The sequence below is a fragment of the Mustela erminea genome, chromosome 10 (genome assembly GCF_009829155.1).
Source record: "Mustela erminea isolate mMusErm1 chromosome 10, mMusErm1.Pri, whole genome shotgun sequence".
Lineage (NCBI taxonomy): Eukaryota > Metazoa > Chordata > Mammalia > Carnivora > Mustelidae > Mustela > Mustela erminea.
Window position 1 is genome coordinate 47,228,285 of NC_045623.1, and position 14,861 is coordinate 47,243,145.

At 39.1% G+C, this 14,861-nt stretch overlaps 1 protein-coding gene across 6 annotated transcripts in view; it reads left to right on the plus strand.

The window, feature by feature from the left end:
* The window catches only part of SLC44A5 (solute carrier family 44 member 5), a 419,902-nt gene that overhangs the window by 282,695 nt on the left and 122,346 nt on the right, over window positions 1–14,861 (plus strand). For all 6 annotated transcript variants that reach the window (XR_004276315.1, XM_032302977.1, XM_032302974.1 and 3 more), the window contains one exon: window positions 12,553–12,626. Coding sequence is in view for 5 of the 6 variants with exons in the window: in XM_032302977.1 (XP_032158868.1) it covers window positions 12,553–12,626 (74 nt within the window). In the remaining variant the exon portion in view is untranslated. The remainder of the gene's footprint in view (window positions 1–12,552; window positions 12,627–14,861) is intronic.

Here is a 14,861-nt window from a genome sequence, read left to right on the forward strand (position 1 = left end):
CACCTCCCCCTCCAATTTCCCCCAACTCCCTTCTCCACTCTAAGTCCCCATGTCCTCCATGCTATTTGTTATGCTCCACAAATAAGTGAAACCATATGATAATTGACTCTCTCTGCTTGACTTATTTCACTCAGCATAATCTCTTCCAGTCCCATCCATGTTGCTACAACAGTTGGGTATTCATCCTTTCTGATGGAGGCATAATACTCTATCCCCAGGGGTACAGGTCTGTGAATCACCAGGTTTACACACTTCACAGCACTCACCAAAGCACATACCCTCCCCAATGTCCATAATCCCACCCCCTTCTCCCAAACCCCCTCCCCCCAGCAACCCTCAGTTTGTTTTGTGAGATTAAAAGTCACTTATGGTTTGTCTCCCTCCCAATCCCATCTTGTTTCATTTATTCTTCTCCTACCCACTTAAGCCCCCATGTTGCATCACCACTTCCTCATATCAAGGAGATCATATGATAGTTGTCTTTCTCTGCTTGACTTATTTCGCTAAGCATGATACGCTCTAGTTCCATCCATGTTGTCGCAAATGGCAAGATTTCATTTATTTTGATGGCTGTATAGTATTCCATTGTGTATATATACCACATCTTCTTGATCCATTCATCTGTTGATGGACATTTAGGTTCTTTCCATAGTTTGGCTATTGTGGACATTGCTGCTATAAACATTCAGGTGCATGTGCCCCTTTGGATCACTACGTTTGTATCCTTAGGGTAAATACCCAATAGTGCAATTGCTGGGTCATAGGGCAGTTCTATTTTCAACATTTTGAGGAACCTCCATGCTGTTTTCCAGAGTGGCTGCACCAGCTTGCATTCCCACCAACAGTGTAGGAGGGTTCCCCTTTCTCCGCATCCTCGCCAGCATCTGTCATTTCCTGACTTGTTGATTTTAGCCATTCTGACTGGTGTGAGATGATATCTCATTGTGGTTTTGATTTGTATTTCCCTGATGCCGAGTGATATGGAGCACTTTTTCATGTGTTTGTTGGCCATCTGGATGTCTTCTTTGCAGAAATGTCTGTTCATGTCCTCTGCCCATTTCTTGATTAGATTATTTGTTCTTTGGGTGTTGAGTTTGCTAAGTTCTTTATAGATTCTGGACACTAGTCCTTTATCTGATATGTCGTTGGCAAATATCTTCTCCCATTCTGTCAGTTGTCTTTTGATTTTGTTAACTGTTTCCTTTGCTGTGCAAAAGCTTTTGATCTTGATGAAATCCCAATAGTTCATTTTTGCCCTTGCTTCCCTTGCCTTTTGCGTTGTTCCTAGGAAGATGTTGCTGCGGCAGAGGTCAAGGAGGTTGCTGCCTGTGTTTTCCTCAAGGATTTTGATGGATTCCTTTCGCACATTGAGGTCCTTCATCCATTTTGAGTCTATTTTTGTGTGTGGTGTAAGGAAATGGTCCAATTTCATTTTTCTGCATGTGGCTGTCCAATTTTCCCAGCACCATTTATTGAAGAGGCTGTCTTTTTTCCATTGGACATTCTTTCCTGCTTTGTCGAAGATTAGTTGACCATAGAGTTGAGGGTCTATTTCTGGGCTCTCTATTCTGTTCCATTGATCTATGTGTCTGTTTTTGTGCCAGTACCATGCTGTCTTGATGACGACAGCTTTGTAATAGAGCTTGAAGTCCGGAATTGTGATGCCACCAACGTTGGCTTTCTTTTTCAATATCCCTTTGGCTATTCGAGGTCTTTTCTGGTTCCATATAAATTTTAGCATTATTTGTTCCATTTCTTTGAAAAAGATGGATGGTACTTTGATAGGAATTGCATTAAATGTGTAGATTGCTTTACGTAGCATAGACATTTTCACAATATTTATTCTTCCAATCCAGGAGCATGGAACATTTTTCCATTTCTTTGTGTCTTCCTCAGTTTCTTTCATGAGTACTTTATAGTTTTCTGAGTATAGATTCTGTGTCTCTTTGGTTAGGTTTATTCCTAGGTATCTTATGGTTTTGGGTGCAATTGTAAATGGGATTGACTCCTTAATTTCTCTTTCTTCTGTCTTGCTGTTGGTGTAGAGAAATGCAACTGATTTCTGTGCATTGATTTTATATCCTGACACTTTACTGAATTCCTGTATAAGTTCTAGCAGTTTTGGAGTGGAGTCTTTTGGGTTTTCCACATATAGTATCATATCATCTGCGAAGAGTGATAATTTGACTTCTTCTTTGCCGATTTGGATGCCTTTAATTTCCTTTTGTTGTCTGATTGCTGAGGCTAGGACCTCTAGTACTATGTTGAATAGCAGTGGTGATAATGGACATCCCTGCCGTGTTCCTGACCTTAGCGGAAAAGCTTTCAGTTTTTCTCCATTGAGAATGATATTTGCGGTGGGTTTTTCATAGATGGCTTTGATGATATTGAGGTATGTGCCCTCTATCCCTACACTTTGAAGAGTTTTGATCAGGAAGGGATGCTGTACTTTGTCAAATGCTTTTTCAGCATCTATTGAGAGTATCATATGGTTCTTGTTCTTTCTTTTATTGATGTGTTGTATCACATTGACTGATTTGCGGATGTTGAACCAACCTTGCAGCCCTGGAATAAATCCCACTTGGTCGTGGTGAATAATCTTTTTAATGTACTGTTGAATCCTATTGGCTAGTATTTTGTTGAGTATTTTCGCATCTGTGTTCATCAAGGATATCGGTCTATAGCTCTCTTTTTTGGTGGGATCCTTGTCTGGTTTTGGGATCAAGGTGATGCTGGCCTCATAAAATGAGTTTGGAAGTTTTCCTTCCATTTCTATTTTTTGGAACAGTTTCAGGAGAATAGGAATTAGTTCTTCTTTAAATGTTTGGTAGAATTCCCCCGGGAAGCCGTCTGGCCCTGGGCTTTTGATTGTTTGGAGATTTTTAATGACTGTTTCAATCTCCTTACTGGTTATGGGGCTGTTCAGGCTTTCTATTTCTTCCTGGTTCAGTTGTGGTAGTTTATATGTTTCTAGGAATGCATCCATTTCTTCCAGATTGTCAAATTTATTGGCGTAGAGTTGCTCATAGTATGTTCTTATAATAGTTTGTATTTCTTTGGTGTTAGTTGTGATCTCTCCTCTTTCATTCATGATTTTATTTATTTGGGTCCTTTCTCTTTTCTTTTTGATAAGTCGGGCCAGGGGTTTATCAATTTTATTAATTCTTTCAAAGAACCAGCTCCTAGTTTTGTTGATTTGTTCTATTGTTTTTTTGGTTTCTATATCATTGATTTCTGCTCTGATCTTTATGATTTCTCTCCTCCTGCTGGGCTTAGGGTTTCTTTCTTGTTCTTTCTCCAGCTTTTTTTAGGTGTAGGGTTAGGTTGTGTACCTGAGACCTTTCTTGTTTCTTGAGAAAGGCTTGTACCGCTATATATTTTCCTCTCAGGACTGCCTTTGTTGTGTCCCACAGATTTTGAACCGTTGTATTTTCATTATCATTTGTTTCCATGATTTTTTTCAATTCTTCTTTAATTTCCCGGTTGACCCATTCATTCTTTAGAAGGATGCTGTTTAGTCTCCATGTATTTGGGTTCTTTCCAAACTTCCTTTTGTGGTTGAGTTCTAGCTTTAGAGCATTGTGGTCTGAAAATATGCAGGGAATGATCCCAATCTTTTGATACCGGTTGAGGCCTGATTTAGGACCGAGGATGTGATCTATTCTGTTCCATGTGCACTAGAGAAGAATGTGTATTCTGTTGCTTTGGGATGAAATATTCTGAATATATCTGTGATGTCCATCTGGTCCAGTGTGTCGTTTAAGGCCTTTATTTCCTTGCTGATCTTTTGCTTGGATGACCTGTCCATTTCAGTGAGGGGAGTGTTAAAGTCCCCTACTATTATTGTATTATTGTTGATGTGTTTCTTTGATTTTGTTATTAATTGGTTTATATAGTTGGCTGCTCCCACGTTGGGGGCATAGATATTTAAAATTGTTAAATCTTCTTGTTGGACAGACCCTTTGAGTATGATATAGTGTCCTTCCTCATCTCTTATTATAGTCTTTGGCTTAAAATCTAATTGATCTGATATAAGGATTGCCACTCCTGCTTTCTTCTGATGTCCATTAGCATGGTAAATTCTTTTCCACCCCCTCACTTTAAATCTGGAGGTGTCTTCGGGCTTAAAATGAGTGTCTTGGAGGCAACATATAGATGGGTTTTGTTTTTTTATCCATTCTGATACCATGTGTCTTTTGACAGGGGCATTTAGCCCATTAACATTCAGGGTAACTATTGAGAGATATGAATTTAGTGCCATTGTATTGCCTGTAAGGTGACTGTTACTGTATATGGTCTCTGTTCCTTTCTGATCTACCACTTGTAGGCTCTCTCTTTGCTTAGAGGACCCCTTTCAATATTTCCTGTAGAGCTGGTTTGGTATTTGCAAATTCTTTCAGTTTTTGTTTGTCCTGGAAGCTTTTACTCTCTCCTTCTATTTTCAATGATAGCCTAGCTGGATATAGTATTCTTGGCTGCATGTTTTTCTCGTTTAGTGCTCTGAAAATATCATGCCAGCTCTTTCTGGCCTGCCAGGTCTCTGTGGATAAGTCAGCTGCCAATCTAATATTTTTACCATTGTATGTTACAGACTTCTTTTCCCGGGCTGCTTTCAGGATTTTCTCTTTGTCACTGAGACTTGTAAATTTTACTATTAGGTGACGGGGTGTGGGCCTATTCTTATTGATTTTGAGGGGCGTTCTCTGAACCTCCTGAATTTTGATGCTCGTTCCCTTTGCCATATTGGGGAAATTCTCCCCAATAATTCTCTCCAGTATACCTTCTGCTCCCCTCTCTCTTTCTTCTTCTTCTGGAATCCCAATTATTCTAATGTTGTTTCGTCTTATGGTGTCACTTATCTCTCGAATTCTCCCCTCATGGTCCAGTAGCTGTTTGTCCCTCTTTTGCTCAGCTTCTTTATTCTCTGTCATTTGGTCTTCTATATCACTAATTCTTTCTTCTGCCTCATTTATCCTAGCAGTGAGAGCCTCCATTTTTGATTGCACCTCATTAATAGCTTTTTTGATTTCAACTTGGTTAGATTTTAGTTCTTTTATTTCTCCAGAAAGGGCTTTTATATCTCTCGAGAGGGTTTCTCTAATATCTTCCATGCCTTTTTCGAGTCCGGCTAGAACCTTGAGAATTGTCATTCTGAACTCTAGATCTGACATATTACCAATGTCTGTATTGATTAGGTCCCTAGCCTTCGGTACTGCCTCTTGTTCTTTTTTTTGTGTTGAATTTTTCCGTCTTGTCATTTTGTCCAGATAAGAGTATATGAAGGGGCAAGTAAAATACTAAAAGGGTGGCAACAACCCCAGGAAAAAATGCTTTAACCAAATTAGAAGAGATCCAAAATCGTGAGGGGGGAGAAAGGGGATAAAAAGAGGTTCAAAAAGGAAGAAAGAAAAAAAAAGAAAAAAGAAAAAAAAAAGAAAGAAAGAAAAGAAAAGAAAAGAATTAAAAAAAAAAGGAAAACACCTAAGAAAAATGTAAAAAAGAAAAAATATATATATTCGATAAACTAGTAAAAAATCGTTAAAAAAGAAAAAGGTGACAGTTAAAAAAAAATTTACCTGAAGGCGAGGAAAAAAAAAAATGAAAAAGAAAAAAATTAAATTAACTGCAAGACTAAAAAAAAATCACAGGGAAAAAGCCATGAGTTCCGTGCTTGGCTTTCTCCTCCTCTTGAATTCTCCTGCTCTCCTTGGTATTGAAACCGCACTCCTTGGTAGGTGAACTTGGTCTCGGCTGGATTTCTTGTTGATCTTCTGGGGGAGGGGCCTGTTGTAGTGATTCTCAAGTGTCTTTGCCCCAGGCGGAATTACACCGCCCTTACCCGGGGCCGGGGTGAGTAATCCGCTCGGGTTTGCTTTCAGGAGCTTTTGTTCCCTGAGCTCTTTCCGTAGAGTTCCGGAGGACGGGAATACAAATGGTGGCCTCCTGGTCTCCGGCCCGGAGGAGCCGAGAGCCCAGGGCCGCACTCCTCAGTGCGCCCTCAGAGAACAGCGCCCAGTTACTCCTGTCTGCCTGACCTCCGGCCGTGCTCTGAGCTCACCGAGCCTGCGACCAGTTCAAGGTCACACCGAGCTGTGAGCTTACTGTCGGCTCTGTCTCTGTAGCCGGCTTTCCCGTTCCAATACCCGCAAGCTCTGCGACACTCATACACCCCCGATCCTTCTGTGACCCTGCAGGACCTGAGGCCACCCTGACCCCACGTGGGCTTCGCCCCGGTTTAGCCTCTGGAGCGATGTCCCTCAGCGGAACAGACCTTTAAAAGTCCTGATTTTGTGCTCTGTTGCTCCGCCGCTTGCCGGGAGCCGGCCCCTCCCCCCGGGGTCTATCTTCCTGTCGCTTTGGATTCACTTCTCCGCCGGTCCTACCTTTCAGAAAGTGGTTGTTTTTCTGTTTCCAGAATTGCTGTTCTTCTTCTCTTCGATCTGCCGATGGATTTTCAGGTGTTTGCAATCTTTAGATAAGCTATCTAGCTGATCTCCGGCTAGCTGAAGCAGTCTCAGCCTGCTGCTTCTCCTCCATCTGGACTCCTCCCCTAAATACATCTCTTGAAGCAAGAGAAACAAAAGCAAAAATGAACTATTAGAATTTTATCAAGATAAAAAGCTTCTGTACAACAAAGGAAACAATCAACAAAACTAAAAGACAATCTACAGAATGGGAGAAGATATTATAAATGACATACCTAGTAAAAGGGTAGGTTTGCAAACCCATAAAGAGCTTATAAAACTCAACACACAAAGAACAAATCATCCAGTTAAAAATGGGCAGAAGACATGAACAGATACTTTTCTAAAGAAGAATCCAGATGGCTAACAGACACATGAAAATGTGCTCATGAGAGAAAAATCAAAAATACAATGAGATACAACCTCACACCAGTCAGAATGGCCAAAATTAACAACACAAGGAACAGCAGGTGTTGGCAAGGATGTGGAGAAAGGGAACCCTCTTACACTACTGGTGGGAATCCAAACTGGTACAACCATTCTGGAAAAATGTATGGTGGTTCCTGAAAAAATTAAAAATAGGACTAGTCTATGTCCCTAAAATTGAACTACTATGTATTTACCAAAAGGATACGAACATACATTATTTGAAGGGATATGTGCACCCTGATGTTCATAGCAGCATTATCAACAGTAGCCAAATTATGGAAAGAGCCCAAATGCTCCTCAACTGATGAATGGATAAAGAAGAAATGGTATATATATAGATATAGATATAGATATAAATGTAGATATAGATATAGATGTAGATATAGATATAAATGTAGATATATCTATATCTATATCTATATCTACATTTATATCTATATCTATATCTATATCTATATCTATATCTATATCTATATCCCCTTAAACCATTGTGCTATCCAGGCACCCTGCCCCCTATTTTTAAGAAGGAGTTTCTAAAATAACAAAGAGTGGTCCAGGTGAAAAAACGCGGGGGTAGCTGGCTTGCTGATTTCAGGGCTGCTAGGTTGGTCTAGGGTGCAGCTGGGGCCATCAAGTGGCACCCATGAGGGGGAGGGCTCAGCTTGCATGTGGAAGGCCCTCACCGACTTCTAGTGCTCCTCAGCGGGAAAGTGAGCACGCCAGGTTACTTCATGGAGAGCTGAGAGACCCAAGTTTCTTACCCCCATCTCCACATCAGGGCCAGGCCCTTTTCCTGGGGAGAGTTAGAAGTCACTTCATGTCTGGCTATAAAGATGAATAAAGAGAAAGAGAATCTGGACCACTGCCCTTTGGGAACACAGTACTAGTTTGGACCATGACTCTGCACACAGACCAGAAAAGTATATGGGACCTTAAACTCACCTTCCTTACTTGTATCAAATGACAACCAGTTTACTGATCTTCCATCCCTTTGCTTTTGATGGGGGAAAATTAACTGGTCTGGCTAGAGGGTATGGTCTACTTTCTCCAAAGCAATGTACCAGAAAAGCAAAGCAGATTTGAATACATTATCCTCCCTGGTCCAAGAATATAATCCCCAAACACCTCAAAGTGTGAATTATTGAGAAATGCTATCCCACCATGGTGGGAGACTGCTGAGGGATAGTTGTGTGGGCATGGAGTAGTCCCTGGTGCTGTAGCCTATACCTGGGCACCAGGAGAGGGAGAGATAGAGAGAGAGAGAGGGAGGGAGAGAGAGAAACCATAGTGTAAAACCCCATATGGAACCAAAATTCCAGGTGATGCCCATTCATCAGTGCTAGTAGCTGAGGAGTGAGGGTTTTAGTTTTTAAAAATTTTCTTTTGGGGGACGCCTGGGTGGCTCAGTTGGTTAAGCAGCTGCCTTCGGCTCAGGTCATGATCCCAGCGTCCTGGGATCGAGTCCCACATCGGGCTCCTTGCTCCGCAGGGAGCCTGCTTCTCCCTCTGACTCTGCCTGCCACTCTGTCTGCCTGTGCTCGCTCTCGCTCGCTCTCTCTCTGACAAATAAATAAATAAAATCTTTAAAAAAAAAAAATTTTCTTTTGGGCTCTGTTGCTTTCTATGTGCTCTGTCCTTTGAGATTGGCAAGTTTTTTCCAGTCATTGCTAGTATATGTTTACCTCTCCTTGTGCTTGCTACATAATGTTACAAATACATAACATTATAATACTATGTAACATTAGATTATTATAAATAAGAATTATATAATTATATAATATATAATTTTATATAATTATATATAATATATAATTTTATATAATTATATATAACATATAATTATATATAGTATATAATTATTGGTATAAACATATTATAGGAATAAACATAAGTATATAATTATAGGATGCTGGCTAATCTGGTTCTTCTGGTCACACCTGATCTTCCTCTTCTTGATGGTTCTGATTAAACAGAAAGGCTTTAACAACTTCAAAATTTCTAATTAAGGCACACCAGTGTTCTAGTTTTCACTCCTTTAGTTCTTTACCCACAGACATTTCTTACTAGATTTCCCCTATTTAACTACTGCTGTCAATTTAACAACCTCCTGGTAGGATGAGAACCTGATTTTTAATAGGGTCTGTCAGAATGCATGTGAACCAGATAATCTTCCTCACCTCCAAGCAGGTTTTTGCTTTTCAATGATTGTTAACCAAAGAAAGCTAGAGCACCTGTTTTCTTCTCTTTTTATTATTATTATTATTATTATTATTATCATTATCACAATTCTTTAAGTGAAATTTAAAATTCCTGGGTTGAAATTGGATTTAAGCAAATGATAGTTTGTGGATTGAGCGTGATTAACTTTCTCCATGAATGATTCATTTCCTATTGTGGGATAGAGTAATCGGGATATGGGTGACATTTTAGATATGGTCAATTTGAGGCTTTACAGAAAACTGAAATAATATTAGAACAACTGCTAAATGAAACGGTTAAGAATTGGAGATCTAGATATTTGTTCTACTTTACCCTCTCTCTACTTCTCTCTCATGGACCTTAAATAAGTCAAATCACCTTACTATCCCCTAAAAACCCAAAGGTATTCTTAAGAAACTCACAAGGTATGTGAAAGCAGTAAAGGTATAGCTGGGCTTTATCAATGGAAGGTATTACTGTGTCTGTTACTGTACAGTTATTATTCATTATTATTCCTACTACCATCACAAAAAATAGTGTGTAACTTCCACCAGCCTGCATTAAAACATTAGAGGATATATCCTTATGCTCTCAGGAACAAAGAAGTTTTTGCTATGAAAATTCTCATGTGCAACTTTTAATCCTGCCAAATAGTTTGATCTTTTTTCTTTACTAATAAATTTTTCATTACGTTTCAAATAGAGATTTGTGGGATTATTTCTCACGTTCAAGATACAGTTTTGGCCTTCCAAACCACTTACCAGCTGAACAAGATATAATATTAGGGTTAGGAAATTAATTGAAAGCTTTGAGTATCCCTGCTGGATCTTTTTTTTTTTTTTTAAAGATTCCATTTATTTATTTGACAGGCAGAGATCACAAGTAGGCACAAAAACAGGCAGAGAGAAAGGAGGAAGCAGGCTCCCTGCTGAGCAGACAGCCGGAGGCAGGGCTTGATCCCAGGAATCATGACCTGAGTTGAAGGCAGAGGCCCTAACCCACTGAGCCACCCAGGTGCCCAAAATTCAATATCTTTTTTTAAAAAAATATTTTATTTGTTTATTTATTTGACAGAGAGAGAGAGAGAGAGAGAGAGATCCCAAGTAGACAGGCAGGCAGAGAGAGAGGGGGAAGCAGGCTCCCTGCTGAGCAGAGAGCCTGAATCCCTGCTGGATCTGAGCTTGATTTGTTATCCTTTGCAAATCAATGAGTCTCTATCAAGCCAGTTTTTCTCTAAACCAAGTCTGACAGTATCTAGTTTATGAAATGGCTGGGAAAATTACAGTTTTGAGCCATTTCATTTTTTAATGCATTATATACATTATTGTGAGTTTGGTTGCAAATCTACCCCCTATACAAGTTTATGTAGTCAGTCCTTTACTTAATAAATAGTACCCTTTTTTAAGAGAAGGAGAGAGGTGGGGGAGTGTGAGAGAGAGAGAGGGAGAGAACCTTAAGAAGGTTCCATGCCTACTCTGTTCCACTGGTCTATGTGTCTGTTTTTATGCCAGTACCATGCTGTCTTGGTGATCACAGCTTTGTAGTAAAGCTTGAAATCAGGTAACGTGATGCCCCCAACTCTATGGTCAAATAATATTCGACAAAACAGGAAAAAATATACTGGAAAAAAGACAGTCTCTTCAATAAATGGTGCTGGGAAAACTGGGCAGCTATATGTAGAAGAATGAAACTCGACCATTCTCTTACACCGTACACAAAGATAAACTCAAAATGGATAAAAGACCTCAATGTGAGACAGGAATCCATCAGAATCCTAGAGGAGAACATAGGCAATAATCTCTTCGATATCAGCCACAGCAACTTCTTTCAAGATATGTCTCCGAAGGTAAAGGAAACAAAAGCAAAAATGAACTTTTGGGACTTCATCAAAATCAAAAGCTTCTGCACAGCCAAGGAAACAGTCAAGAAAACAAAGAGGCAACCCACGGAATGGGAGAAGATATTTGCAAATGATAGTACAGACAAAAGGTTGATATCCAGGATCTATAATGAACTCCTCAAACTCAACACACACAAAACAGACAATCATATCAAAAAATGGGCAGAAGATATGGACAGACACTTCTCCAATGAAGACATATAAATGGCTATCAGACACAGGAAAAAATGTTCATCATCACTAGCCATCAGGGAGATTCAAATTAAAACTACATTGAGATATCACCTTACACCAGTTAGAATGGCCAAAATTAGCAAGACAGGAAACAACACGTGTTGGAGAGGATGTGGAGAAAGGGGAACCCTCTTACACTGTTGGTGGGAATGCAAGTTGGTGCAGCCTCTTTGGAGAATAGTGTGGAGATTCCTCAAGAAATTAAAAATAGAACTTCCCTATGACCCTGCCATTGCACTACTGGGTATTTACCCCAGAGATACAGATGTAGTGAAAAGAAGGGCCATCTGTACCCCAATGTTTATAGCAGCAATGGCCAAACTGTGGAAAGAACCAAGATGCCTTTCAACGGATGAATGGATAAGGAAGATGTGGTCCATATACACTATGGAGTATTATGCCTCCATCAGAAAGGATGAATACCCAACTTTTGTAGCAACATGGACGGGACTGGAAGAGATTATGCTGAGTGAAATAAGTCAAGCAGAGAGATTCATTTATCATATGGTTTCACTTATTTGTGGAGCATAACAAAAAGCATGGAGGACATGGGGAGTTAGAGAGAAGGGGGTTGGGGTAAATTGGAAGGGGAGGTGAATTATGAGAGACTATGGACTCTGAAAAACAATCTGAGGGGTTTGAAGTGGCGGGGGGGTGGGAGGTCGGGGTACCAGGTGGTGGGTATTATAGAGGGCACGGATTGCATGGAGCACTGGGTGTGGTGAAAAAATAATGATACTGTTATGCTGAAAACAAATAAATAAATAAATAAATAAAGAAGTTTCCATGCCCAGCCTGGGCTTTGATCTCATAACCTGAGATTATGGCCTGAGCAGAAATCAAGAGTTGAATGCTTAACTGACTGAATCATATAGGTGCCCCAATAAGTAGTACCCTATAAATGTGTATGTAGAAAGATAATGGGGGGGGAGGGAGAAGTGGAAACTGGTTTTTATTTTTTTTTAACTATACCATACAGTGGGGAGCCACAATGAGGAAAACCATAAAATCAAATAAATTACCACTTCATATAAAAAAAAATTTACTTGATATTGCTAGACTTGTCTCTAAAAACATCATACAAATAAAGAACCAAAAGAAAATAAATACTAAGAATTCTGAGGGAGCTCCTTTAATCATGGAACTGTGACCATTCCATCACTGCCAAATCTCTGATTACAGGAATACATCTGATACACCTTTTGGAAATACTGGATATGAAATGGCATAATTACTATTACTACTTTTCCCCCTTTCCTATATTTGTTTACTAGGTAAGATGCTGTTTTGGGCCCCTTTTAATTCTGTATTCCTTTTTGTCTTTAGGAATTGTACAGATGTCCTGTGCTGTATCATCTTCGTACTGTTTATCATTGCCTACATTCTTTTAGGACTCGTGGGTGAGTAAATACAGGTATAGGAGAGATTTAAAATTTGCTAATGGAATAACAACTAAGTCAATGTCACATTTTTAATATTAATCATTTTCTTCCCCAAACCTTTTTCTTATTGATTATTGTCTCTTCTGGAATGTTGTGCCTTACAGGTACTCATTGGGTAGCAGACTCAAACAATAATAAAAAGTAGTTTATTCAAAGGCAAGTCCATATTATTTAAGTACCTACAATTATAAAGAAGGAAGAAAAATATCTTACGGTTTTGGGGCACCTGGGTGACTCAGTTGGTTAAGTGTCTGCCTTCAGCTTGGGTCATGATCCAGGGTCCTAAGATCAAGGTCCCACTCAGCAGGGAGCTTGCTTCTCCCTCTCCCTCTGCTCTCTCAAATAGATAAATAAAATCTTTAAAAAACCCCAAAACTTATGTTTTTTTTTTTAATCATTTTTACTCATGAAATTCTCTTAAGCAGCTAATTATGTTCACGTTGCTATTTACTAGTATGCACTAAGGTCTAGATTAGTTTAGGTAATATATAAACTTTTTTATAAGCAAATTAAAAAGAAGCAATAATTATTAAGAATTTCACCACATTGTATATATACAATGGAATATTATACAGCCATCAAACCCCCGAAATCTTGACATTTGCAATGACGTGGATGGAAATAGAGGGTATTATGCTAAGCGCAATAAGTCAATCAGAGAGGGACGATTAACATATGTTCTCACTGATTTGAGGAATTTGAGAAACAAGACAGAGGATTATAAGAGAAGGGAGGGAAAAAATTAAACAAGATGAAACCAGAGAGGGAGCCAAACCTAAAGAGACTCTCATCTCGGGAAACAAACTGAGGGCTCCTGGAGGTGAAGAGGGTAGGAGGGATGGGGTGGCTGGGTGATAGACATTGGGGAGGTATGTGCTAGGGTGAGTGCTGTGAATTGTGTAAGACTGATGAATCACAGACTGTACCCTTGAGACAAATAATACATTTATGTTAATAAAAAAAAAGAATTTCACCACATAATTCATTGATGTTTAAGAAGTCTTATTGTCTTTAACTACGAGAAGGGATATTCTGTTATTTACTGTTAGGCTGAAGATTTTTCTCTGAAGGTGAAAATAAAGAGAAAGATGTACAAATTATTAACATTTTTTAAAACCTACCAAAGGGTAGTGAATAGTTTCTGTAAAAAAAAGTTTTCATAATTGCATGTGAATGTATCACTTTTCCCTTTGAGACCGAAGTCCTGTTCCTTAGATGCTGACTCAGGAAACTTTAACGTATTATTATGAGAGCAGGGGTTAGAAAACCTCAGTAATTCTAGTACCAGTAATGAATGGGCTGAAGTGTGTGGACAGAATGCATAAGCAGAAAGGAGGCTGTGCCTGCCAGAGGAACAGTGGAAAATCCTCTTCCCGGTTCTTCAGTTTTATCTCCCATTAGGAGAAATACTTTGAGAATAGCAATTGGAAGTAATTTTCAAAAGATCACCTCATTAATACCATGCAAAAACTATGCAGAATTGGAGAATTCAAAAAAATAAGGCAGGAAGAAAAGTAGGGAGGGAAGAATAAAGGAGAAGAAACCACAATACTAAATAATGTTCTCTAAGACCTTCTGAAGATTCCTTTGTTATTTCTTCCAAGCATTTTAACTTCTCAACATTAAGGCAGTTGTAGCACAATACACAGTCTGTATGTTGAATATTATAATATCATAAATTTTCTTATGCAGTTAAAAGAATTTTAGCTTCTCTAACTTTGGGACTCATCTCTAACTTTGGGACTCATCTTGCCTTAATTTTTTTTTTTTTTGATTACTTTTACTTTTTGTCAGAGAACTGACATTGGTTGCATAAGAGAAAGAAGACTTAGAGTCAGGTTCTTCTAGGGTTTCCTTATATTACTTAGTGGATTTGGGCTACTTTCTTAACCTCGGTTTTCTCATGTGTGAAGTATATAAACACCATCTACTTTGCAGGGCTGCTGTGTGGAGTAAATGAAATGATATCCAGGTACACCAATAATACAAATTACTGGGCAGTATTTCATTTGCTATTATTGTGTAATCTAGGTGTTCTGGATTTTAATAAATTGCTTTTAAGTGTAATTTACTATATTATTTCTATGGCAGCTCATAATTTGGGTTATTAAAGTTTGAATACACACAGGAACTTCATATGGATCTCGTACTGTCTCCTCCATTTCTCAGGACAAAGTTGTAGCCCACAGAGAA